The 27,549-nt window shown below is 36.4% G+C and overlaps 3 protein-coding genes across 4 annotated transcripts; 2 read left to right on the top strand and 1 right to left on the bottom strand.

Moving 5' to 3' along the window:
* The first annotated feature begins 3,691 nt into the window (after positions 1–3,691).
* Positions 3,692–10,211, top strand: LOC113284276 (transcriptional corepressor SEUSS-like). 2 transcript variants are annotated; one of them, XM_026533701.1, is made up of 10 exons: positions 3,692–4,099; positions 4,528–5,919; positions 6,009–6,128; positions 6,485–6,533; positions 6,696–6,910; positions 6,997–7,065; positions 7,233–7,330; positions 7,619–7,712; positions 8,243–8,312; positions 8,921–10,211. In XM_026533701.1, the coding sequence occupies exons 2-10, from the start codon at positions 4,741–4,743 to the stop codon at positions 9,928–9,930; spliced, it is 2,904 nt and encodes a 967-aa protein (XP_026389486.1). In that variant the 5' UTR covers positions 3,692–4,099; positions 4,528–4,740; the 3' UTR covers positions 9,931–10,211. The 2 variants fall into 2 exon arrangements, with proteins under 2 accessions (XP_026389486.1, XP_026389496.1); XM_026533711.1 differs by having other exon boundaries at positions 4,523–5,919.
* An 11-nt stretch (positions 10,212–10,222) lies between these two features.
* LOC113284287 (SNARE-interacting protein KEULE-like) lies at positions 10,223–11,493 on the top strand. Its single transcript, XM_026533721.1, has one exon. It carries the CDS (start codon positions 10,424–10,426, stop codon positions 10,859–10,861), a length of 438 nt encoding a protein of 145 aa, XP_026389506.1. The 5' UTR covers positions 10,223–10,423; the 3' UTR covers positions 10,862–11,493.
* A 4,294-nt stretch (positions 11,494–15,787) lies between these two features.
* LOC113294913 lies at positions 15,788–26,104 on the bottom strand. Its single transcript, XM_026543309.1, has 10 exons — positions 25,726–26,104; positions 20,376–22,329; positions 20,113–20,194; positions 19,895–19,992; positions 19,659–19,802; positions 19,373–19,467; positions 19,056–19,318; positions 18,821–18,951; positions 18,612–18,750; positions 15,788–18,303 (listed from the first exon to the last, which is right to left on the bottom strand). The coding sequence occupies exons 1-10, from the start codon at positions 26,102–26,104 to the stop codon at positions 16,339–16,341; spliced, it is 5,250 nt and encodes a 1,749-aa protein (XP_026399094.1). The 3' UTR covers positions 15,788–16,338.
* Between the last annotated feature and the right edge of the window lie 1,445 nt (positions 26,105–27,549).

Below are 27,549 nucleotides of genomic sequence, written 5' to 3'. Positions count from 1 at the left end.
AAGAAACTAAGAGACAGTGTTCTTGTGTTTCACAACTGTGAACTTAGGAGTTTTATTCTCAATGATATTTATACAGAATCAGATTACATAAGATTCTCCTAAATAAGTTACAAAAGATAAAGATATTCACAGAATAAAAAGGAAATATGGAGATATCTACGTAAGACTAAGTAAAGAATGAACTAGTAAACTAGGAAACCTATTAAACTGGGAATCAATACAATTAATTGCCAGATAAGTCGCTAACAGAATTGAGTCAAACATTTCGAGGTTGAGTTACTTGTTTCAGTAGTTTCATCTTCAGTCGAGCTTTTGCAATACTAGTGTGCCAGGTGAACAAAAGAAAAACAAAGATATTGCATTTTGGCAAACCTCTTGGCTTCCAACATTATGGAGTAGTGGGACAGTTATCAAATTTAAGTTGTTTAACTGCTTGCTCCCTCAAATAAATTTTTGGTAGAATATCAAAATTGAAATTTTTGGTTGATGAAATTAGATGAAGAAAGGAGAAGAGGAGAGGGATTAGAGAAGATAGATTAGAAGAAGATTAAACGTTTTTTAGTTTTTAAATTTAGGGTCTAGTTTTAGGTTAATTTAGTGCAAGGTACTAAAGTAATTTCATCCTGTATTGGCCTCCCCTTAGTAAGGGCACATGTCCATTTTAATCTGGGTATATCCCAATCTCGCGAGGAAATAAATGTCTAGCTAGAATGAGCTGTGTCTAGCTTAATCATGCAATAAGTTCTCAAGGTTTATTACATATATTCCAACTCATAATGCAATTACCAGCGGTCTATGGTTAAACTCTGGATAATTTCTTCTACCTTCTTTCCTAGAAAAATCTCTATTCAAATTTTGCTACAAATTTATCTCAACTGCTTTCATTTTACAGCTTATCCAAGTACCTATCCATTCTCATATACAAAAAGTAGAATTATTTAAAGATGTATCAATCAAGTCAATGCAGGTGCAACGTAAGATGTATATATAGTACACTATTGTTTTTACGGCTTGGTGCAATAACAGTACACGGTTTTAAGGCTTCTCACCCTCTTCAGCAGTACTAGTAAAACCCCGTCTCACCATCTGGAATGGATAAGTTTCGTCCAGAAAAGTTGTTTTCTGCTTGCACATACAATAGAACAGCAAACGTCAGTGGTACGCCTATAAACGTCACTGATCTAGATTATGAATGTCATTGACAGACTTAAATATTCAAATTCAGCAACTAGCTCGTTGCCTGATTATTATTTATTTTTACTGGTTGTTCAAGATTAATGAACAGGGGTTAGTCCAGTTGGCCAGGAGCCTGACTCTCAAGTAGGAGGTCAGCAGATCGAGTCTCCGCTCACGAGTTTGGAAATCTCGTGAAATACTCCTTATATGTAGTTTAAAATCTAGTTTAAGTCATACTGTATGTTCTTTCCTATTAAAAAAAAAGTTCAAGATTAATGAAAAAAATTACTCTTTAATTTGATAATATTAAGACCAAACAGCATATACTTTGGACAATGAATAAATATTTGAAAGTTGACAGACATGCAACAGCAACATACTCGAAATGTGGCCAAGAGAATTAAACAAGTAATAATACTCGATTAACCCACACGTAGATAAACTATTAAAAACAAATTATGCCATCTAAGTTAATTCGTGATCAGAGCATTATTTAATTTATTGCCTTCACACTGAAAATCTACCCAAATCGGGCATAATCCAGTTTTTAGGAGAGGCTAAACATCAAAGTGGAAAACATGTTTTAGATATATGTTTAAGTAATTTCTAAAAATGCTTCCAAAAGAGAATTTTTTTCCTAAATAACTGGGGGTAGTTTGGTAACATCAAGAATGCTAAACCATTTTTATCATGAAAATAGTGTCAAATATAACTTTGCCTAGTAAAAATGATTAATTGTACGTGCGTAGCTATTTGTTGGTTGATGGTGATATGTTGTATTTTTCACCCGTTACTTACTCTCAATAAATCCGCATTCAGGTAGACAAATTATTCATTTATTCGATTAAATCGTCCACGTACATGGCGTATTATTTGGATGCCTTTCTAAAAGTCACTTCTTAATTTTTAAAAGTAGGAAAGTCAAAAATTCATTTGAATACATAATTTCAGAATGACTTCTTACGAGGCACAAACATTTTGCATCTGCTTTTTACTTCTGATTCTGTTTCAGTTTTTGCTTCTCGATCCAAACATGCTATCATTAACTTGTACTTATAAAAAATCTCAAAATGTACCAATGAAGTCAATGATAGTGTAAGAAAAGACAGCTATAGGCCCATAGTTATAACTTGATGCATTAAAACACTGGTTTTTTTAATTATTCACACCGTATTTTGGTAGTACCAAAAACCCCTCCTCATTGAGTTTTCGAAAAGATAAGGCTACCAAACATGTAAATCTAATAACCATACACTTAATGGATTTTAGAACTTCTCATAACAAAATTGATTATCAATACCATCCAACAAAGAAAATTCTATTACCACATCACCATTTATTATCGCAGTCTCGTGGTAAACATGCCAATGGGCAACCTTTCTTTCCCAACATAGCAAGTTATCTTCCAAAATGGTTTTGCCAAGAGATAGTTTGGACCATGTGCCATCTCTATAATGCAATACAAGTACTCTTTCTAACTGTCTTGTGTGCTCATGATTACTATCAAGAATTTGTCATCTCGCCGAATCCCTTTGTAAATATGTTTACATATTCGTCTATGTCAACATGACACAATGCACATTCCGTTTATGATGCTAAGTTTATTCTTTCAAATTAAAGTATCTAATCTTTTTTTAAGATTTTATCTTGAATAGTGTCAAATCTGATGCACATTAATCAGGTGTTAGAAGATGAACACCAACTGATACCACTGGTCCATTGTAGTACAATAGTAAAATCAATGAGTGATGATATCAATGACATAAGTTCGAAACTTGTCAGCTCTAAAATTTTGATATATCAAAAAAGAAAAGAAATAGACGTTATGAAAATCTAATAACACTTTCTGTTTGTTAGTAATGGTTTGTCGTTTTATTTTTGGTTTTCGTGATTTGGGCATCGGTCTCATTTCTAGCTCACCGCAGTTTATTTGGGGCTTAAGGTTTGGTTCTTATTGTTATAAGATTGTCCCGATAATATGGTTAAGACGATATTGAATCTATAATTTTGAATATCTTTGATTCTATGTTCCAGATTAATTAGAGGATGATATTTTAGAAAATTGTTTTCAATTATCATTAAGAGATGACTTACATCTTATACTAAAATCAAATTTCATTTTACTTCGTTACCATATACATATTTAAGAGATAACCGGAGTTTCTTCGTCTTAAGATAAGACTTTCTTAAATACTTTACTGTCCACGAATCCTCATTTCGTCAAGAGGACTTGGTAATTATGTTTTATTTTCGTTTATGTCAAAATGACGACTAGCAGATGCCTTTACAATGCCGGTATTTCGGATTCACATTGTAATATCTTGTAGTCGTCGTTTCTATTAAGACTTTGTCTTGAATATGTGTTGATTTTGACGATCATACGAACCCGAAGATCTAAATTCTAACCAAGGGTATTATGGTCATTTACGAAAGTATTATCTTTCATTGACTACTTTATGATTTATAAAGAGTGTAACTAAGCTGAAAAGTTTTTGACTTATTCTTTTATTAGAAAGAGGAAGAGAATGAAAAAACAAAAACCAGCAGAAGAAGAAAGAAGAAATAATCAAATCCAATCGAAAGTTGTTTTGACATCCGCAAGACCACAATTCTCTTCTCTTCCTTTGTCCCCTTCTTCTTCTCTCTTCACCTTAAAGAAGAAAACAAATAAAAAAACAAAATTCATACACAGAAAATAGAAGAAGAAGAAGAAGAATCTATTGAAGACTAGTTCTTTAGATTAGTTATCGTTGTTGTGAAGAATTGTGAGTTACTCAGTGAGTAAAGAAAACCCTAGATTGGGATATACAAGATCTAAGGAGTAAAGGGGGGGTTTGGAAAGGGAATACCTTTATTTATTTTTTTGTGGGTTTCAGTTTTGTTTCATTGAAATCTACTTTGGAGAAATGAATTTGAGCTTTTGGTAAGTAGTGCTTTTATTTTTGTTTATTCATTTGTAGCTTCTGAATGTCATAAAGATTGCATCTTTTTGAGTTATAGAGCTTTGATTCTGTTAAATCAGGTGTGGTTTTTGAGTGTGTTGAGTTGATTAATTGATGTTTTAGTTTGATATTTGATGAGTTTTTGTTTTTAGAGTTGTGGGTTTTTAATGCATTTGATAAGAGGAATTTTTTTCTGATGGGTTAATTAGAATTTTGGGGAAAAATGTGTTTTTTTAGGTTGGAATCTTGGGTTTGATTCAAATGGGATTCTAAAGTTGGTTCCTTTTTTTGATATTTCTGTATCATGCCTTTGATTCAATAGCTGTGTTTTCTGTTCTAGACTACTTCTAAAGTTTAATTGAGATTTTGGTAGTGGATATTTGATTTTGTTAATTTGTATGTAGAGAAGGCTGTGGTGGGTCTAAGATTGGACTGCGATTGTTTAATTGAATGGTGTATGAATTCTGCGAAGGTGTTTGCGTCTTTGCAAGAATTTGGATATGAGATTACACCTTCTGGGTTGATTGGTATGGTTGGGTCAGTGAGAAGTGCTGCGTGGCCGTTGTATGTGTTAGTTTTTGTCATTTAAGATTATTTGTAGATCTTCCTACTTCAAATAAACATGATGCCGTCGGGGCCTCCAACTCCTGTTGTTGGTGGAGGATCCCAGTCGGTTTCATCTTCGCTTCTGAGGTCATCCTCAAGCATTTTAGGGGGGACTCAAGGGAACCAAATGGCTTCACAGTCTGCATTTCCTTCTCTTGTTCCACCGCGTGCTCAATCAAATATTAATAACATGAACTTTCTTGGTAACATGTCAAATGTTTCCTCGCTTCTCAATCAATCCTTTGGGAATGGAATGTCAAGTTCTGGAATTTCTGGTTCAGCGAGTTTCCAACATGGTGGAGGTCTTGATACGGGAGCGGAGTCTGATCCACTATCTAGTGTAGGCAATGTCATGGGTTATACTGCTTCTCCTTCACCGTTCACACAGTCAAATGGAATGAACTCGAATTGTTCAAGTCAAGGTAATGGGCCGCAATTTCCTGGGCGTCCTATCAATCAGCTAATGCAAGATCAAAATCAGTCTCAACAGCTCGAAGCTCAGAGATTCCAGCATGGTCAGCAATCACTTCAAAAAGGCTCTATTCTTAATGGTCGGAAACAGCAACCTTATCTATCAAATCAAAGTGGGATAGGAAATCTGAGCGCTGTGAAGATAGAGCCGCAGATGAGCAGTGACCGGAATGGGTTACAACAGCACCAGTTACAGTCCATGCGCAACCTAGGTCATGTGAAACTGGAGCAACAACAGATTCAAAATATAAGAGGCTTGAATCCTGTCAAAATGGAATCTCAACATACAGATCAGTCATTGTTTCTTCAGCAGCAACAACAGCAGCAGCAACAACATCAGCAGCAGCAACAGCAACAACAGCAACAACAACAGCAGCAGCAGCAGCAACAACAGCAGCAACATCAGCAACAACAGCAACAACAACAGCAACAACGACAACAACAACAACTCCAAATTTCGAGGCAGTCTTCTCAGGCTGCTGCTGCTGCCCAGATGAATATCTTACAACAACAGCGTATCTTGCAAATACAAAAACAACAGCAGCAGCAGCAACAACAACAGCAACTCCCAAAAGCCCTTCCACTACAACGTCCACAGTTACAGCAGCAACAGTTTCAACAGCAAAATTTGCCTATGAGAACTGCTGCAAAGCCAGCATACGAACCTGGGTTGTGTGCTCGTCGTTTGACACACTACATGTATGACCAACAACGCAGGCCGGCCGTAAGATACTCTTATCCTTTGGATAAATTTTGTTGCACACACTAAAGCCCGGTTTTTGTGCTCACTGCTCATACCTATTGTTCATACAGGATAACAACATTGAATTCTGGAGGAAATTTGTGGCCGAGTACTTCGCTCCTCATGCGAAGAAGAGGTGGTGCGTCTCTATGTATGGAAGTGGCCGACAAACAACTGGAGTTTTTCCTCAGGTATGCTCTAGAGATTCTTTCGCATACTTGCTTCGTGAAACATTCTATTATGGCCTATTCTAAATTATACCAAAATTAAGTGACATTAGTAGGTCATATGGTTTTTAGCCAAATAAGGTTTACTTGCTGATGAACTTTCCCCCTCTAGCTCATCTTAAAAAGTTACGGTTTGGATGTGAGGTGATGACCGATGAGGTTTACAGTCTCTTAACAGAATTTCACTTCCTTGCACCTCTCATGCTAAACATATGAGATATTGGTGGTGTCTGTCTGTTTGAGCAACTGAGGAAAATGTATGGCACACACCTATTTACTCGAGGAATTAGCATTTACTGACGTCAATGTAACTTCTACAGGATGTGTGGCACTGTGAGATATGTCATCGTAAGCCAGGAAGGGGTTTTGGTACGTATTTTGCTTCAAGAATTTTATTGCTATCAGATTTTATAGGTCTGTCATATGTAGTATATTTTTCCCGCAGATGTATTTGGATTTTTAATTTCTCCCTGTGTTGCATTTGAAACTTATGCTTGGTTTCCTCCTGACTGGTTTTCATTGTACTTTCAGAAACAACTGTCGAAGTTTTACCGAGGCTTTGTAAAATTAAGTATGATAGTGGTACATTGGAAGAACTTCTTTATGTAGATATGCCTCGTGAATATCTGAATCAATCTGGTCAAATTGTTCTTGATTATGCGAAAGCTATTCAAGAAAGTGTGTTTGAGCAGTTACGTGTAGTTCGAGATGGTCAATTACGCATTGTTTTCTCTCAAGATCTAAAGGTTGGTCCTAGTTTTAATAGATTTTGTTAACATAACTGCACTGTTATCAATCATATAAATAAACTCATCTTATTTGTATTTGCTAGATCTGTTCTTGGGAGTTTTGTGCTCGGAATCATGAAGAGCTCATCCCTAGAAGACTTATGATATCCCAGGTACTGCCATAATGTGATGCTAGGGTTAAATTGTTGAGGAACTTTTCTTATTTATTTTTTGAGGAACTTCAATAATTGCTGTTTCCAAATATTGCTTTTCCCATTTTGATCGGCATGTGCCATTAATTAAGTGATTAATCATCATTGATGGGTTTGTATGATGGCAGGTTGGCCAGCTAGGTGCAGTGGCTCAAAAATTTCAGGCTGTTTCGCAGAATGGGTCGTCTGACTTATCTGCCAAGGATTTACAAAATAACTGCAATATGTACGTAAGTCTTCCTCCTCGAATTAGTTACCCTGTTTTAGGATAAGAAAGGTCAAGATCTTCGTGTTTTTTTTAGAGATGTAACCTAGGTACTTTTTCAGTTGCCAAAGATACATGGCAATATTCTCTTAAATCAAATTTTGCCAGTTACGGTTCAACTTAGGGCAAGCACTGTAGATGATAAACACTTCCATGCTCAAGGGTTTCTTCGAAAAACCCAAACTTGAATATCTGTTCACAACCTATAGTTTGTCCGGTGATGATAATAAATAAATTATTGTGGTGCAGGTTTGCTGCATCAGCACGGCAGCTGGTTAAATCGTTGGAGGTGCCATTAGTGAACGATTTGGGATACACAAAACGCTATGTTCGCTGTCTTCAGGTGTGGGGACATCCTCGCTATTTTGTTATAATAATTATTATTGTTACGGTTTTGTTTTTTATGATTTATAGACATCAATTCGTTAGACAAGAGACTCCAAACCAAATTTAATATGACCAGGAACAATCAAATGATCCTCTAAAACTCCCTTTGAAGGGCCTAATAAAGTCAAGGTTGTCCAATTTAATGGGTCCTTGAAAATAATTGATACTTCGAGGAAATTTAGATGTTTAAAACCCGAGAACTCCACTCTTTCCAGGTATGCCAACAGATTTTGCCGTAATATTTAGAAGATTGTTTTGCCTTCGTAATGGCTCATTTAGAGCTGTGTAACTCCACTCTTCAAACTTGGGTTCTTTGATTGAACCCTGCATTCCAGCGTTTTTATCAGATCAACCCATCAAACTTGGGTTCTTGATTTGGCAGTACAGACATAAAGAGGCCTGTCGGTTCCCTGAGCTGTATGTGTGACACTTGTTGGCATTGTCAGTAGATAGGGAGATGTAATATGGTTTTTCTTGAAATTGCAGATATCTGAAGTGGTTAATAGTATGAAGGATTTGATCGATTATAGCCGGGAAACAGGAACTGGACCTATGGGTATGCTTATGAGTTCTTCTCAGTGTTTTCTTGTTTCTGGTTTTGGTTTGTATCGGTAATTTTAGCTACATAGGTCATAAAATTGAAATACCTCAATGATTGTTTCTTACACTTTTTGCATACATACATATGCATATGTTAAAGCGCTTCCTAGTATTGGCATTATCAGTATGTGAAAAAGTTTAAAGAAAGAGGTTTTAAAATCTCTAATTAACATTTACGAGTAACTGGTGGTTTGAATATAAAAATGGGCTGGTGCATTTCTTTGATTCTGTCTTGATCAACTAAGTGACCCAGTGATTGATGTAAGAACTGGAGTTATCACACGTTAAGGGCGTGTTCTTTAAGTGTCTTGTTTGAAGGGTGTGTGTGACACTGCTGGTTGTGTATGTCCACAACTTCTGTGCATGTACATATTAACAAAAATTTGTATATGATGCTCTGATAACCTACAGCTGCTGGTGCAAATTTGATTAGAACTATCTAAATATGTTTTCATGATGATCTTTTTAACTGTTAATTCAATTAGCTGTTTGAGAGATAGTGAAAATAGGGAGTCATTTGATTTGGCGTTTCATTAAGATCATTCTCCTATGTTCCTTTTGCAGAAAGCTTGATTAACTTTCCACGGAGGACTAGCGCTGCTACATCTGGGCAGCAAAGTCAATGTCAACAACCTGATGATCAGCAACAAAATCAACAGCAACCGCAACAAGTCATGGCTCAGAATTCGAATACTGATCAGACTTCCATCCTAGTTAATAATAACTCCTTGCATCTTACTTCTAGCAGCAACGGTGTTGTTGGTGTAAATAACAGTTCTCTCAACTCTGCATCAACTTCCAACTCTCCCGCCAGTACCTTGGTTGGGCTTCTGCATCAAAACTCTGTTAAGCCAAAGCAAGAACCAAACCCCCTGATGACCAATCCGAGCAGTCCCTATGGTGGTGGGACCACAATGCAGATTCCTTCTGCTGGCTCATCAACTTCTATACCTCAGGCCCAAGCTCAACTTAACAATAATAACCCATCCTCACCATTTCAATCACCGACAATATCCACATCTAACAACAACCCCCTTCAGCAGAACTCTCCTGGTGCAGTAACAACAGCAGCGCCTACTGCAGCAGCAGCACTCATGAATTCTTCGGCAAATTCATCAGCAAATGTTTCCATGCAGCAACCAGCTCAGTCTAATGAGGCTGATACGAATGATACAGAAAGTTCTGTTCAGCAAATCATACAAGAAATGATGATGTCTTCCCAATTAAACGGAGGGATTGTTGGTTCTTTAGGAAATGACATTAAACCCATAAATGGGATGTCTCACATAAGTAATGCAGCCCTCAATATTGGAAACAGCATGTTAGGGAACGGGATGGCAAACGACAACTCGTTAATTGGTGGTGGTGGCATGGGTTTTGGCAACATAGGTGGTGGTGGTGGTGCAAATAGAACAGCCATGAGAAGTAGCAACCCAGCGCCGAACGGAAGAGTAGGAACAGTTTCAGTTCCCCCTCTTCAGCAACAAGATAATATTGGAAACCAGCTTCTAAGTGGTCTTGAATCTTTGAACAACTTCAGTAATCTTCAATTTGATTGGGCATCATCCCCTTGAGAGAATAAATTTGTCTCTCGATGATTCTGAAGGTGCATGAGCTCTATGAAGGTACCTTAAAGATTGCGGCCTCATCTATGGAGAGCAAAACCGATACTGAAAACTTGGTTCGTGTTGAAGCCTCTCCACTGTCATTTATATGTCCTAATCCAACAAAGAGTAATAGCTTAGCCTCCCTACATTTATCTTTTTTATTTTTCTTTCTCCTTTTTACAGTTTTTATCGTTTCTATGATTACCTTCTTCTTTGTTTTATAAGAGCCGTTCATTGTGTTTCCTGTATTTTATGATTTCACAGAGATTGCTCTGTATTACCTACTAATGTTATTTGTAAACTAACAGAAAGATCTAGTAGTATTGCTGTGTGGAACCAGCTCACAAGTTATAAAGACAGCTTAAGATATTTTCCCCAGACAGAAACATGTGAGCTGCTTATTCTGGACAGATCTGTAGACCTGATTTCCCCCACAATCCATGAGTGGACATATGATGCCATGTGCCATGACTTGCTAAATACAGACTGGAATGAATACGTCCATAAGGTAAAACCAAAGAGTGGACATAAGTTTTCCTTCATGCAGAGATTGCTGAAAGATGAGCAGAATTATCAAAGAGATAGGACAAAGAGATTTTGGGAAGCCGGAGCAGGATCTTGTATTTGGAGACGCTGGGCCAAGAGATGTGATAAATTTTCTTCGGATGCAACTCGTGAAAACAAATTGGGTTTAATGATGATACATTCAGTCGCTTATCCTGAGAATTTTGAGGGTGAGAAAGGTCTGAAGTTAATGCAGCTGGCAGGATTATCTCAAGATGACATGAATGCTGTAAACAATATGCGGTTGCTTGACGATACCTTGGCTACTGAAAGGAAATCCAAAGGGGATTTCTCTCTTAATTTTGGCAGTCAGAAGAAGAAGCATGCTATCTGAAAAGAAAGAAAAGGTGAGGAAGAAACATGGGCACTGTCACGATTTAACCCCATTATAGAGGAGCTACGAATTATTATAACTGGGATGGAAGTGAGAGGGACTGAGACTTACAAATGTAGTATGTACAGAGAAGTTCGGATACTTGTTCCAGAACAGTTTCAATGGTATAAATTACCGAATAAAGATGCAGAAACGATGCAATATATACACGTCAAGTTCTAACTGAGATCCAATGAAATTTAATGGTGCACCGGAAACCTGAGTGAAACGACTACAGTTAAGCACATTACAGACTCGTGTGATATTATTACTAATAGCTTCAATTCAAATACCTAAAACTACATTGGCGACCGTTAATAGAACAAAATGAAAATAAATCAGCCTATCTGTGTACCTTATTAAGCTTCTCTAGCCGCCATCTGAAAGAAAGCCCCGTTCTGTTCTACTTACATTTCTAAAAGCTGCAGCAGGTTGGAATACCACTTGAATGATTTCTGAAAAATTCCAAACATTATCCACCTGAATGAATTCAACTGAAAGGGAAGCATATGACCCCGAAAAAAACCAGAAATTCATCAAGGAAATTGATAATCATTTCAGATTCATGCTACCTCAAGAATTATGAGGTTCCACAAACATGTTAGATAATTGTCGGTGTTTTAGAAGGTTCCGGAAAGTTCTGAAACATACTAAAAACCCTTTGTGTAGAGAAACATAAGGTTTCCTAAAGTTTAGGTTGATTTCCATATTGTGATGTGATGGGTTACCTAAATAACATTAGGTTTCCTAGTTGGTTAAGGTTTCCTTTTCAAGGAGATTAATACTTGGAAATCAAGTTATGAATACTATATAAGGAGGCTTATATGGTGTTTCTTAGACATGGAATTCATTGGTTTTCTAGAGAGTTAGAGAATAAATACACAATGTAGTTCTCTAAAGTCTTTAGGGATCCCATCGCGCCTCTTGGTGTGGAATTCTAGTGAAAAGAAGATCGTCTTGTTCGTTGATGGTGGAAGATCATCGTTGGTGTTGGAAGATACATCGTTTAGAAGGAGATCATCTCGGTTATATGAGATAAGTATTATCTTGTTGGCTCAGACGTTGTTCGGTAATATTGGAGCGTTTTGTTCAAGAGAATTATTTTAGGGTTTATGATCAACACAATGTTGGATCGTAGTTTGTTAATTGATTCATCAATCGTTAAGTGTGTAAATCTCTATTTAGTGGTTCCATAATAACGAAGAAGTCGTAATCGTTTTGGTGGATGTAGGCATATTGCCGAACCACGTTAAGTTTTGTGTGCTTTACTTATTGCTTTTAATGTGTGTTTTCATCGTTTATCTTTCATTCTACGTCGATCCAAAGATCTAGTTTCTTGTGGGTTAGTTCTTGTTGGATTTTCCCAACAAGTGGTGCGGTTAGTTTGTCTATCTCCCCCAACAAAACAACTACAGATTTTTTAGCTCATCTGCCGAGAGAGTATTTGTTAACAAGGAAACAACAGAATCACTCGGTACAAATTCTTTTTCACGCATCTTGCGGAAAAATTGCAATGCCTTGTCAGTCTCTTTTGAGACAAGAAAACCCTTAATGATGGTATTATATGTTTTAACATCAGGTAAACAACTCGTTTTTTCCATTTCGATGATTAATTTGTTAGCCTCCGATAACATCTTGCTACAAAAGAGGCCATCCATCATTGTGGTATATGTTACTACATCTGGCACTAATCCTTTTCTTGGAATTTCATTAAACAGTTTTCTTGCCTCTTCTAACTTGCCAGCCCGACCAAACCCGCAAATAAGAATATTGTACATGGGAATATTAGCTGAGATACCTATACCCTCTATGGTTTCAAACAATTCTAGTGCTTCCTCAGTTTTTCCGTTCTTGCAGAGTCCATCCAACATTGTACCATATGTAACTTCATCAGGAGACTGACCGAAAGATGGCATATTATTAAACAAACTCAAAGGATTTCCCCAACAAGTGGTGCGGTGAGCGTGGAGAGGATCGAATTTAGAAGTGGGGATGTTTCGGTTTTCTGCAGATATCCGAATTTTTTGGTTTCAAAGGATTTGATGTTTTCAAGTATTCGAGTACGAAGGATTTGAAATTTTCAAATATTTGAAGATGCATAGGTTGATGTTATCAAGCACTCGGATTTGAAGGGTTTGATGTTATCAATTTTGGGTATGAAGCAAGTTAAAGTGTTTCGGAAGAATGGGATACTTTGATATTCCACATTTGTTTTTGGTAGTGCTCTACATCGAAGGATTTGACGTTATACTTCTTGAAGCATATAACCCTATGCATTCCGCATAACTCCACGTAAGTATTTGTGTAACCATATTTTGGTTAGTTGATTGTGTTTTTTACTTCGTTTCATATGAGGCTCTTGTGGACTATTTTGGAAGACCAAGTTGTTTTCGTTTGGGTGTGTTTGCTTCGCAAATCACATTTGGAGAAAGCAAGAGCGTTGTTTTCGAGATACAAGTTTCGTTTTTTATGTTGGTTGAAGTAAAGGCGACAATTTTTTAGTGTGCCAAATTCTTATCATTATTTCGGTACGAAGGTTGCAAGTTTGATATCGGTTGTCATCAGTTTGATCATGTTGCTAATTTTTTGACCTAAGAAGTCGAAGGATGTTAAGAGGAAGTTAGACTCGAAGATCTTATTGGCAGTGAAGATTTGATGAGATCTTTTTGAAGATTTCGTTTTGGGAATTGTTGACCGTTGTCAAGGATCAACGTATTTCAGTTTCGAAGAGTTTAATTTCGTTTGGAGTACTTGTTGCGCGTTGATTACAAGTAAGTTGAGGTGTGATGATCGTTTGATGAGACGTGTGGTATGTTTTGGACTTCGTATACGGGGATTTATGGTGGAGCTATGGTTTCTTATTATTTAATGAAAAACAATTTTGTTAACACAAGCTATGGAATATGTATCTTAAGCACATGACTGAAGAAAGGGTTATTTAGTTGTGTTTTTGTGAACGTTGTAGCTTCGAAGGGCGTGTACCTTTGGAGAGTGACGTGGCTACATGTTTGGGTATCATTATGTTTCGTATACATGATACGTTTAGTGACATCCATTTGGGTGTCTAGGGAATCTTTTTTACTGTTTCTGAGAGAGATGCTAAGTGGATTGTGACCTTTGTTTCGATGATGTTTTGGCGGAGGATTTTGACAGTGTATCGGGGATCATCGAAGTGGTTTGAAGTGCAAGATCATTTTGAGAAATAGGTTGGTCTTTTAGTGTTTATACGTTCCAATTTGGAGGTGAAGACCCGTTTGAGAGGAACAAGGTATCGTTTGGGCGCTTTATAAGTTTAGGTACAATTCTACTATTTGGTGTAGAAAGCGATTTTATCGCATACTACTTGGAGAAAGCACTGTGCATATTGTTCAGGTTTCTTGGACAAGTTTGGGGATAATTATTCGGTGTGCTATCTCGTGAACCTTTTATCATCTATTGTTATTTGGCGAAGTACTTCTGGAAAGTGATCAAGTTTTGGTTTCCAAGTTTATTTCTTGTAAGAGGAAATAGTTTTGGTGTTAGAGTTGAAGAAGGTGTTCTTTCTTTGGCATTTCATAACTTGTGTTTGTAATTCTTGATCATTTTTTGAACTCTCGGCGCAGAGATTTATGTTATAGCAGTGATGATGATTTGAGAGGTTTTGGTTTTGGTGGAGCAGTGTGTTCCCTTTGCTCATCTACTATAAATATTGAGATTTCGGTTTCAATAGTACAGAGGCGGTAAAAGATGAGATCACATATTTCTTTTGAGAAGTCTATTCAACAATAATTTAGTTTTATCATCCTTTGCTTCTCAGCTTAGCGTGAGAAGTTAACACTATTGTCTTAGATACTTACTTAAGAACTTATTACGATTGCTTAAGATTAAGAAGACAATGAGTGAGCACAAAAGCGTTTTGGATATTTTCTTGGGAGCTGGTATAGTTGCCTAAGGTTAAGAAGACGGCTGGGCGTGTTTGGGTCTTTACATTTTTTTGAAGGATGATTGTCAGATCTTGTTTGGAACAATTATGTACTGGTACACATTTTTGGGGTAAGTTTGACTAAAGGATATCCACAAGACAGAGTGTGATTGTTATGAAGTTTTTCCTCCAGGATTAATCACATTTCTATCGGAGTCCTGTTTGTTTTAGTGTGGCGGTTTGACTTAGTCGACGAAGTTGAAACTGCATTCTTGCCTGGAGATTTGGTGGAGGACATTAATTTGTCACGGCCCATTTGGTTTGAGGTTGCTGGTTTAGTTTGGAAGTTTGGTATGTCAGCTTTTGGAGCCTCTGTTTTGTTTGTTCACTAATGTAGTGATTTTGTGAAGCTTGACATGTTTGGTAACTTATTGTCTCGTTATTCGTTTCTGGGGATATGTCGGCAAAGAGCAAGTTCGGTTTTATTGTTTGAAGAAGCAATTGAGTTTGGAGTTTTGAGATGAAGGAGTTTGGTTCTGCTAAGAAGACATTTAGGCATAATTTTGGACGAGATTTGTTGATTTCGGTCGTTTGGGGGTTAAGTTGGTACTTGATCCAATTTGCTTGTCGTTTAGATGCTGAGGCGATTGTCGTGGTTTGAAGATCGGCTCAGATTAGTAAAATCTTTACCGAGGTGGAGATTTGTTGAAACATCGACAAGGTGGAGATTGTTAGATAATTGTCGGTGTTTTAGAAGGTTCCGGAAAGTTCTGAAACATACTATAAACCCTTTGTGTAGAGAAACATAAGGTTTCCTAGTTTAGGTTGATTTCCATATTGTGATGTGATGGGTTACCTAAATAACATTAGGTTTCCTAGTTGGTTAAGGGTTCCTTTTCAAGGAGATTAATACTTGGAAATCAAGTTATGAATACTATATAAGGAGGCTTATATGGTGTTTCTTAGACATGGAATTCATTGGTTTTCTAGAGAGTTAGAGAATAAATACACAATGTAGTTCTCTAAAGTCTTTAGGGATCCCATCGCGCCTCTTGGTGTGGAATTCTAGTGAAAAGAAGATCGTCTTGTTCGTTGATGGTGGAAGATCATCGTTGGTGTTGGAAGATACATCGTTTAGAAGGAGATCATCTCGGTTATATGAGATAAGTATTATCTTGTTGGCTCAGACGTTATTCGGTAATATTGGAGCGTTTTGTTCAAGAGAATTATTTTAGGGTTTATGATCAACACAATGTTGGATCGTAGTTTGTTAATTGATTCATCAATCGTTAAGTGTGTAAATCTCTATTTAGTGGTTCCATAATAACGAAGAAGTCGTAATCGTTTTGGTGGATGTAGGCATATTGCCGAACCACGTTAAGTTTTGTGTGCTTTACTTATTGCTTTTAATGTGTGTTTTCATCGTTTATCTTTCATTCTACGTCGATCCAAAGATCTAGTTTCTTGTGGGTTAGTTCTTGTTGGATTTTCCCAACAAGTGGTGCGGTTAGTTTGTCTATCTCCCCCAACAAAACAACTACAGATTTTTTAGCTCATCTGCCGAGAGAGTATTTGTTAACAAGGAAACAACAGAATCACTCGGTACAAATTCTTTTTCACGCATCTTGCGGAAAAATTGCAATGCCTTGTCAGTCTCTTTTGAGACAAGAAAACCCTTAATGATGGTATTATATGTTTTAACATCAGGTAAACAACTCGTTTTTTCCATTTCGATGATTAATTTGTTAGCCTCCGATAACATCTTGCTACAAAAGAGGCCATCCATCATTGTGGTATATGTTACTACATCTGGCACTAATCCTTTTCTTGGAATTTCATTAAACAGTTTTCTTGCCTCTTCTAACTTGCCAGCCCGACCAAACCCGCAAATAAGAATATTGTACATGGGAATATTAGCTGAGATACCTATACCCTCTATGGTTTCAAACAATTCTAGTGCTTCCTCAGTTTTTCCGTTCTTGCAGAGTCCATCCAACATTGTACCATATGTAACTTCATCAGGAGACTGACCGAAAGATGGCATATTATTAAACAAACTCATTGCAGTCCTAACTCTACCAACACGGAATAGCCCCCGTAATAGTATATTGGAAGTAATCGTTGTGGGTTGCAGTCCATTTTGTTTCATTTTCTCGAATAGCTGCATAGCTTCATCCAGCTTACGATTTCTGCAATACCCATCAATTAATATGCTGCAACTGATGACATCTGGCTCAAGGCCTCTATCTACCATGGAGTCAAACAGTTCCACCGCATCTTGCAACTGACGTGTTAAACACAGACCACTGATCATTGAATTATACGTAGTCTGATCAGGTTTAATGTTTAACTGGTCCATCAGTTTAAATAACCCCCAAGCATCTTTTATCATTCCATCTTTACAATGTGAATCTATTAAAATATTAAAGGTTACCGTATCAGGTAAAATTTCTCGATCAATCATCTCATCAAAATATCTTCTTGCTTCTTTCCATTGACTGTGTAGGCAGTGACCATGGATTATAGAATTATAGGTGAATTCATCGGCATAAATTCTTCTTTTTGCCATCTCATCTAAGAGTTTCTTCGCCTCATTTAACCGGCCTGAATAGCAAAGTCCGTTAATCAAAGAATTGTAAGCAACCACATTTGGCACAATACTCAAATCTCTAAGCATTTCGGAGAAGAGAACCAAAGCTTCATCAACCAAACCTCCTTTGCAAAGTGTATTTATGATGGCACAGTATGAAACAACATTAGGGCTGCAATTCCATTTACCCATCTTGTTTTTCAGCTCAATAGCAAGACCCACTCTACCAGTTTTACATAGCCCAGATATAAGAGTGTTACATGTATAGGCATCAGGTTGAGTACCTGTTTGAGACATTTTACCGAACACTTTGAATGCAAAATCAATATTTTCTTGAATACACAATCCTCTAATCAGTGTATTGAAAGTAATCGTATTAGGATGATAACCTCTCTTTATAATTTCTCCAAGCAAAGAAAACCCATGATTCACTTGGCCTAATTGACAGCAACAATTAACCCAAATGTTGAATGTATAAACACTGAGTTCAACCCCAACCAAACTCATCTTCTTATACAACAACATGACATCTGAATAACATTTGATCTTTGATAATGAGGTTAATACATGGTTAAATGATAAATTGGATGGTAACGGTCTTTCTGAAATCAACTGATCAAAATATCTTAAACCATCATCAAGTTTCTTGATCTTTCCTGACTTGCACTCATTCATGACAAAACTCTCGAGTTTTGAACTTTTATAATTTCTCACAAATAGCTCATGATGTAGAAATGGTTGATCAAAATGATAATAATTTGAGATTACTCTTACGTTAAGCTGTTGCTGCTGCAGTAATCTTAGGCTCATACTGAGGAGGACGATAAAGAAGTTGAAATCGCACAAAGAAATGTCCGTGTTGCGGTACTTGGGGATTTGGAGTAGTGGAGCAGGGGCAACAAGTCTTATTAGCTGACCTTAACCTACACCACAGCGGAGACTTAACCTACACTGCTGTATGAAGGTTAGTTCCAGAACGTAATTTGTCAAGAAGTTGTAGGCCAGTCACTTAAAAGTCTCGCTTCATTGTAGCTAGGTAGTTTTATGTGCCGATAATTTTTTTTGGGTAAATCATCAAATTTTATTAGAAATGAAACACAAATCATTACGAAAACAAAAATAACAAAAACGGATCAAAAGATGATCACAACCAAAAATCAGAGCAAAAAAGAAAAAAGAAACACACTAAAGAATAGGAAAACAACAAAAAAAACCTATACAAATCTGAAATAGTCATCATCAGGCCATTCCAATATGTGCATAAAAGGAGGCACGGCATCAAATTCTTCCAACTGACCCCTAGTAAGACTAGCACCTTTCTTGCCAAGATTATCAGCTAGAAAGTTTGCTTCACGGAAACTTGGCAAAAATTGAGATTACCAAAACTGCCAGAAACATTCAACCATCTTGCCAAGATAAAACAAGCCACCTGTCCAGATTGAAAAGCCTTGATGCCTGAGAATCAGATTTGAGTTGAATGAGTTCGACACCATTATCTAGAGCCCATTCCAACGCCATAATCACTGCAAACACCTCTGCAATGAGCAGACCCAATTCCACCTGCCACAGCTCTAACCACAACCCCAACACGAGTCCTCACAATGAAACCAAAACCTGCTGGACCTGAATTGCCTCTAGAACCATCACAAAAAATAACACAATACCCAATATCTGGTAAAAGACCATCTGCAAAGCACTGCCCTAATTTGCCTAAAAAATCCCTGACCCAGACTGAAGAATTGAAGAGTCTGGATATCATAAGAAGTGTTCCAAATATCTCCTTTTATTCTCACACCACAATCATGCACCCACTGCCAATTCTTCAGCTTTAGCGCTCTACTATCAGGATGGCATTGCTCAAAAACAGCTTTCTTGTTTAGAAACCACAACTCTACCATAGTACCAGTTGCAGCAGGACTTCTGTGTTCTGCAAAGACACGCAAAATTATCAAAAGAAGTAGGATTTGGAAAGTGAAAATACCTCCCAGCCAATTCCATCCATGGAATGTGAACACTGATGATGATATGGAACTAAGATCAACCCTATAATAAACGTTTCCTTTTATCTGTTTCAACCTACAATAAATGTTTCCTTTTATCTGTTTCAACATCTTTAGAGGTAATAGTCTCTATATAGTCGAATTCATAACGTCATATCAACGTTCGATAATTGACGAAGATGTTACAGCTGCTTGTGGAGAAGGGAGTGAGACTTACAAATTTAGTACCAGCAGAGAGTTTGGATACTCATTTAGAACTGTCATCACTGGATCGAAGGTGGAATTCCAAGATCTGGAACTTTAAACTTCGAATTCCAGATTAAGTAGGTCCATGGTCTTGCTTTGCTGTCAACTAAAGCAGGCACTATTGTCTTCAGTGTTAAAAATATGAATAAGATAAAGACAGCAAGACTGCCAAAAAAAAATGCACAAAAGATTATAATAATCATAGGTAAGAACAAACATATGAAGGATGCAAAAAGAGATTACAGTATTGAACAAACTGCATGCAAAAACTACTGAAGACAGATATAGTAATGATGTCAAGTCCTAACTGAGATCGAACAAATAACATGGTGCACCAGAAACCTGAGTGAAAACACTGCGGTAAAGCAGATTACAGATTACTCAGATATTAGTTATTGCTTCAATTAAAATACTTGTATATACTTTGGTGACCTTCAAAAAAACAAAATGTGAATGAGACAGCTTATCTGTGTACCATATCAAGCTTCTCTAGTCGCCATTCTGTCATACCTACATTTTTTATCACCGCAGCAGCTTGAAGACCGCTCGACTGAATTCTGAGCAAACTTCATACATTGTTTACCTGAATGAACTCAACTGAAATGGGAGGCGTATGAGTGAACCCCAAAAGATACCATATATTCATCCAACGATGTTGATAATTGATTAAGAATTAGATTCCATGCTACCTCAACAATTACGAGGTTTCACAAAAAAAAATAAAAAAATATAAACTACAACTTTTTCAGCTCATCTGCGGAGAGAGTATTTGTCAACAAGGAAACAACAGGATCTCTTGGTAAAAATTCTCTTTCACGCATCCTGCAAAGAAATTGCAATGCCTTGTCAGTCTCTTTTGCAATAAGAAAACCCCTAATGATGGTGTTATACGTTACAGCATCTGGTAAACAACCCTTCTCCTCCATTTCGATGATCAATTTGCTAGCCTCAGATAACATCTTGCTACAAAAGAGGCCATCCATCATAACGGTATATGTTATTACATCAGGCACTAATCCTTTTCTTGGAATTTCGTTGAACAGTCTTCTTGCATCTTCCAACTTACCAGCCTGACAAAAACCGTAAATAAGAATACTGTACATGTGAATATTAGCTGAGACACCTGTACGCTCCATAGATTCAAACAATTCTATTGCTTCCTCAATTTTTCCGTTCTTACAGAATCCATCCAACATTATACCATATGTAACTTCATCAGGAGATTGACCTAAAGATGGCATATCATTGAATAAACTCATTGCAGCCTTAACTCTTCCAACCCGAAACAGTCCCTCTAATAGTATACTGGAAGTAACTGTTGTGGGTTGCAATCCTTTTTGTTTCATTTTCTTGACTAGCTGCATAGCTTCATCTATCTTACGATTCTTGCAATACCCATTGATTAACATATTGCAAGTGATAATATCCGGTTGAAGGCCCTTATTCAGCATCGAGTCAAACAGTTTCACCGCATCTTTCAACCAACCTGACAAAAACAGACCGTGGATCATTGAGGTGTAAGTAAACATATCAGGCTTTATATTTAACTTCTCCATCAGTTCAAATAACACCCAAGCATCTTCCATCATCCCATCTTTACAACGCGAATCTATTAATATACTAAAAGTTACTGTATCGGGTAAAATCCCTCGGTCCATCATTTCATCAACATATCTTCTCGCTTCGTCCCATTGATTGTGTAGGCAGTGACCATGAATTATAGAACTATAGGTGTAAACATTTGCATAGATATCTCTTTTTTCCATCTCATCTAAGAGTTTCTTTGCCTCATTTAACCGGCCTGACTTGCAAAATCCATTAATCAGAGAACTGTATACAACTACATTCGGCACAATATTTGAATCTCTAAGCATTTCAGAGAAGATAACCAAAGCTTCATCAATTAAACCTCCTTTGCAAAGTGTATCTATGATGGCACAATATGAAACAACATCAGGGCTGCAATTCCATTCCCCCATCCTGTTTTTCAGCTCCATAGCACGATCCACTCTTCCAGTCCTACAAAGCCCAGGTACCAGAGTATTACATGTATATCTATCAGGTCCCGTACTCGTTTGAGACATTTCACCAAACACTTTTAAGGCAGCTTCAATCTCATCCTTCATACACAGTCCTTTGATCAGTGTATTGAAAAAGATTGTATCAGGATGATGACCTCTCTTTATAATCTCTCCAAGCAAACAAAACCCATGATTCACTTGGCCTAATTGACTGAAACAATTAATCAAAATGCTTAATGTGTAAATACTGGGTCTTACCCCAACCAAACTCATCTTCTTATACAACTTAATGACATTTGAATAACATTTGATCTTCGATAATGATCCCAATACATGGTTAAATGTATCAGTATTTGGTAATGGCTTTTCCAAGATCAATTTCTCAAATAATTTCAAACCATCATTAAGTTTCTTTATCTTCCCTGACCTGCATTCATCCTTGACAAAACTCTCGAGTTCTGAACTGTTATAATAATTTCTTACAAATAACTCATGATGCAGAAATGGATGATTAAAATGATGATAATTATATGAGATTAATCTTACATTAAGCTTCTGCAATAATCTTAGGCTCATACCGAGGAGGACGATATAGAAGTTGATACGTCCGTGTCGCTGTATTTGGGGATCTGGCGTAGAGGAGGAGGGGGAAACAAGTCTTATTGGCCGACCTTAACATACACCACAGCGTAGTCTTAACCTACACTGCTGTACGAAGGTTAGTTACAGAATGTAGTTTGTCAAGAAGTTTGTAGGTCAGTCAGTTAAAATATTCAAAATCCGCTCATCCGAAACAAAAAGTCAGAAGCAAAACAATCTTACTTTGCAATTTCATTTTATTTTTATTTCTTGAAATCTTTCTGAAATTCTATATCCAAACTAATTTCTAACTTTTCGATTTTCATTTCGACTTTCAGAAATAGAATAAAAAATTCTGAATGTGGATTTAAACAAACTTTAAAAGGTGTTTGGATACTAGAAGAAGAAGTCTATCCTTATTCTTATTTTCCTGGCGAGTTTTTAACACTACAGATAATAGATAATTCAGTAAATCAAATTGTTTGTTATTTAAAATATACTACCTCCGTCCCACTATTAGTTGACCTAGTAGTACAATTTAGAAATGATTTATCTCTCAAACTATACCACATATATTCGCAAATTTTATATCATTGGAAAGCATTTTAAAACACCTACATAACAAATATAAACATGAGTATCAAATGATATAAAATCAATTATTAATGGGACAAAAATCTAAAAATGACTAGGTCAATTAATAACGGGACGGAGTATATAATAAAAATGGATTGTAGTTCCTACAACTTCATTAAAATCACAAAGCTGAAGAAATTTGTGGATGTGAATGAATAGTTTTGTAGGTGAAGCAATTGATATAAGAAAAATTCTTAGATTCACGATATTAATTGAGAGAATGATGGTAGACAGAAATGTCCAAGACACACTTATATCGCGTTTGGATATCAGAAGCAAAAGTCAGAAGCAAAACTATTTTGCTTCATAAAAAGTTGGTTTTCTGCTTCTAGATGTATTATCTGGTACTGTGGTGGTATTGGTTTTCTGACTTTCTTTCCCATGACAACTGAAACAATATTGCCAAACTAACTTTTGAAAAGTCGAAAAACAACTTTTGGATGAAACGCCCTAAGAGCTAGCACTATGGAGAGGGATATCCCTTCCCTATCCCTCTCCATCCCTCAAAACACCAAAAACCCAAGTACTATGGTCTCCCAAATCCCTACTGGTGTAGGGATACTCACCTCTTTCCCTACAAGGTTGATCAGATCTGATCAACCTTGTAGGAAAGGGAAATTGCACGGGTACTCAGTACCCGTATTATTTCACGCTTTACGCGTACTAAGTACCCATAAAGTCGTTGATACGAGTACTGAGTACGCGTATATTTTTACACGGATACTGAGTACGCTTTTCTGAAATTATATTTGTTTGACCTTTTCTCTTTTACACCTCTCTCACACCCGATCCTAACCATCCATTATTAATAACGACTCTATTTTCTACACCGTCAGATCCCAACGGTCATTTTTTCAAAATTCCTATAAATACCACTCTAATTCTATACTCAAACCACACCAAATCAATTGATTTCTTATTTTCTCCTTCTTATATCAATTGATTTCGTCTTTCTCTTTATCTTACTATACATATTTGGTATTAAGATTTATAAAAGCACCCTTTTTTTTTTTATCTTAGTAGCTTTCAAAATGGTACTTAATTTTGTCACACAAGAAGAAGTTGATCTTACTACTGCTTTTATTTATGTGAGTATGGACGAAATTGTGGGTTCGGCGCAAAAAACCGCTTTGTTTTGGAAACGTATTCTTGAAATTTTTGAGCAACGCAATGACAATCCAAATCAAAGAGATTGAGAAGCTTTAAAAACCAAGATGAGAAATATTAAAAAAGATGTCAAAGAATTTGTGTTCATTCTTAACCCTCTATATCGGCAAACCAAAAGCGGTGCGAACCACGAAGATTTGGTAAATTTTGTTAATTTTTAAAGTTTTTCTGAATAGTTGGTGATAATAGTAATAAACCTAATGTTTGTTATTTAATTTTTCAGACAAGAGATGCTCTCCTTCAATTTCAGGATCAACATAATCAACCATTCAAGTATGATGCATGTTATGAATTGTTTATAGCAAAGGTCCCTGGATATAATTATGAACTAATTGTGAGCCAAAACAATGAATTGTGGGATAATTATCGTGACTTTGTCGCAGTCGAAGATGGTATTGAAGTTCTTCCCAATGGAAGGAACAAAGAATTCCAAAAAACTAGCCAGACAGAAGAAGGATCGTGAGCAAGGTATATATAGAGAAGATGATGAGGGAACATCTTCGGTTAAGATGGAAGAAGATAAGATCTATCAACAAAGTTGTAGTATTTTGGAGTATCTTAAGGAAACACGATCAAGGAAGGAAAAAGTGAGAATGGAACAAGAATCCCAATACCAACCTTTTGGGGGTATACTCAACCACCGAGTTATCAAATGGAAGATCAAATCAATTTGCAAACGCTTCAACAACAGACTCGTCAAATGCATCAACAACAAATGCATTTAAATAAAGACGATACAATAATGTGTATGGACCTTAGTCGTTTATCCCCCAATGAAAAACAATATTATGTACGCAAGCAAAAGGAGATTTTGAAGGGCAAGGGTATAATCAGCGTTGAAGATGAAGATGTAATCCATCTCTAATGGTTTTTATCTTTTATTGACTTTAGGTTTTTATTTATAGTAAATGTTTAAATTAAAAGTGTTGTCTTAAATTTCTAGTTAGTGTTGTTGTTAACTTAATTTTAAATGTGTTGTCTAAATTTATTGAAATTGTTGTTTGAATTAATCAAACAAGCAGAGTGTACGTGCGATGCACGTCATCGAATTCTAACGGAAAAATGGGAATCACACTGGAGAAGAAAAGGCGATGCCGATGAAATTAGAGTAGTTTCTAAATTAAGGTCCTTCTACTTGTTTATCATTTCAAATAAACCCCTGAGTACTGGAATATTTATGCGAAATCCTTTTTGATCCAACAGATGAGTTATAAAGATGAATTATATCAGATGGTTGTGGTGATTAGTTCACACGAAAATAAATCCCTTCAGATCCGACGGATGAATTTTCAATCAAGGAGATCCAACAGCTTAATAAAACTGAGCTTTCAAATTTGTTGCCCCCATTAAAAGGGGGGAGATTTTCAATGTGTTGTAACCAATCGATATTCAAATTCAAATTAATAACTTCATTAAACTAATGTTTATAAAAAAATTTAAAAATAAACTACAACAAATCATTCTGAATTACATGTTATTATTTTCCTTGTTGTCATATTCAACGATCAATGCCGCTTCGATATGATAAAACGGTTCTCCTCTCCAGGCTTTATATGCATCTTGTGCAGCGGACCTGTCCCTTCTTTAACTACGGAGAAACTCATTGTACTGTTTGCATAATTTCATAACATGAGATGTACTTGAACAAATGTGGGATGGTTCATAATTAAATCGTGGTCGTTTACCTATCGGTTTAACGAAAGGACCCCCACCAACATTAATCCAGAATACATTTTGATCATTAGGATCTTCTGGAAAATCATCCTTCAGAAGGTAAAAGTTTCTAATCCATTCTGTCTCTTCTTCAACATCCTTTAGCCTAGCCCTCATCTGCATTTGTTCTTTACCCTGTTTCTCTGCCTTGAGCTTTTCTTCGTATTGTATCGCAGCGGATAATGAATCTTTGGTTTTTTCTGTCTCCCATTTTCGTTCTCTTAACACTTCATCCATCTCGTTAATAAATTTGGTAGGTGATGAAGGCGTTGTTGCTTTCGTAGTAGCTTGATCTCCTCTTTTGCTAATCTCTTTTCCATTGCAGAAATTGATTGGGTGGTTCGCTTGCATCTTCTAAGAATCTCTTCGACTGAGTTGGTAGTTTTTGATCGACTTGCCATTGAATAGATGTTTAGCTTTGAATTTCGCCTGAAACATTGATAATGCAAAGAAGAATGGGTAGATTGATACTGCAAAGAAGAATGTGTTTTCTTCCTTATATAAGAATGTTCCCAACAACTCTGTTCCTTATAAGTCATGCCCAACGACTATTTTTCTCAACAACCGAGTTCAACGGATCTATTTTTTAGAACTGGTGTCCAACGGCTCTATTTCTTAAAATTGGTGTCCAACGACTCAATTACTTAGAATTGGTGTCCAACAGCTATATATTTCTTTCTATAAATATAGAACATTTTTTCTAACCAACATAAATCTCAATTCATTTTCAAATATAAACATCAATCATTATTCTAAAAGTTCGAGTAGAAAAGGAAAACAAACAGTATTGTGGAAGCAAAAGAGGTTTGTCCATATTGTTTCATGGATAATCATAGTCTTCTTCAGTGCCCATGGCTATATACAAAATGTCCAAAACGAGGTTGCACCGGCACTAGGAAGGTAAAAGAGTCGATACCAGAGAAGATAAGGTATTTGGAATGTGAGTATGCTAAATTTCCGGGAGAAGCACAATGTTTGGAGGATGCAATGAAATATGCAATCAAACAAGAAAAAGTTGAAGAACTCTGCCAGGACTTGAAACTAAGAGGAAAGGTGGAGTTTGAATGCACCAAAGGGATTCCGTGTGAAACTGAGGGTTGTTATTTCTTTATGGAATGCACCGGTCAAGTGCAAAGAAAACATTTGGAAAACGTTACTGGAGATGCCTTGAGTGTGGAACGGTAGCATGGGCTGAATAAGTGTTGTTATGTTTTAGTTCAAGTAAGAGTTTGAATATCAATTGATGTAATGTGCTTTTTTATAATTAGTATGTGTTTGTTGGAGTTTAAATGCGATGAACATGATGTAATATGCTTCCAAAATATATAATAACAGTTATTTTCATATTCATATGATTAACGATTACATTAAGCATATGCAACTAGAATTTAAACCAATAGGCGACCCTATTGGACGAGTTATGTCTCGTGAAGGTTTACAGAGAGATATACCCACAAAACCTATCATTATTTAAATTATTTATTCTTCACCTGATGATTCAGAGGATGATCTGCAAAGGGGGAAGGGTTATACTTTGAGAAACCGTTTTTCAGAATCACATAGCAGTTAAAAAATGTAAAAGGTTTCCCATTATTTTTCAAGTAACTCTCCAAAGAAGAATGCTCCTACAAAAACAAATCAATTCACAATTCAATTATTCAACAATTCAATACACACACAAAAAATTATTGGATAAGTAACCGGTAAGTTTCTTACGATTTCCGAAGGTACTCCTTCCCTCCATAGATATAAGGATCTCTGTGTCGATACATATACTCTCACGTCTGAAGTGATAA

Source organism: Papaver somniferum, chromosome 1, assembly GCF_003573695.1.
Source record: "Papaver somniferum cultivar HN1 chromosome 1, ASM357369v1, whole genome shotgun sequence".
NCBI classification, from domain to species: domain Eukaryota; kingdom Viridiplantae; phylum Streptophyta; class Magnoliopsida; order Ranunculales; family Papaveraceae; genus Papaver; species Papaver somniferum.
Note: the sequence above shows the minus strand (reverse complement) of the source record. Positions and strands in the feature narration are given on the sequence as shown.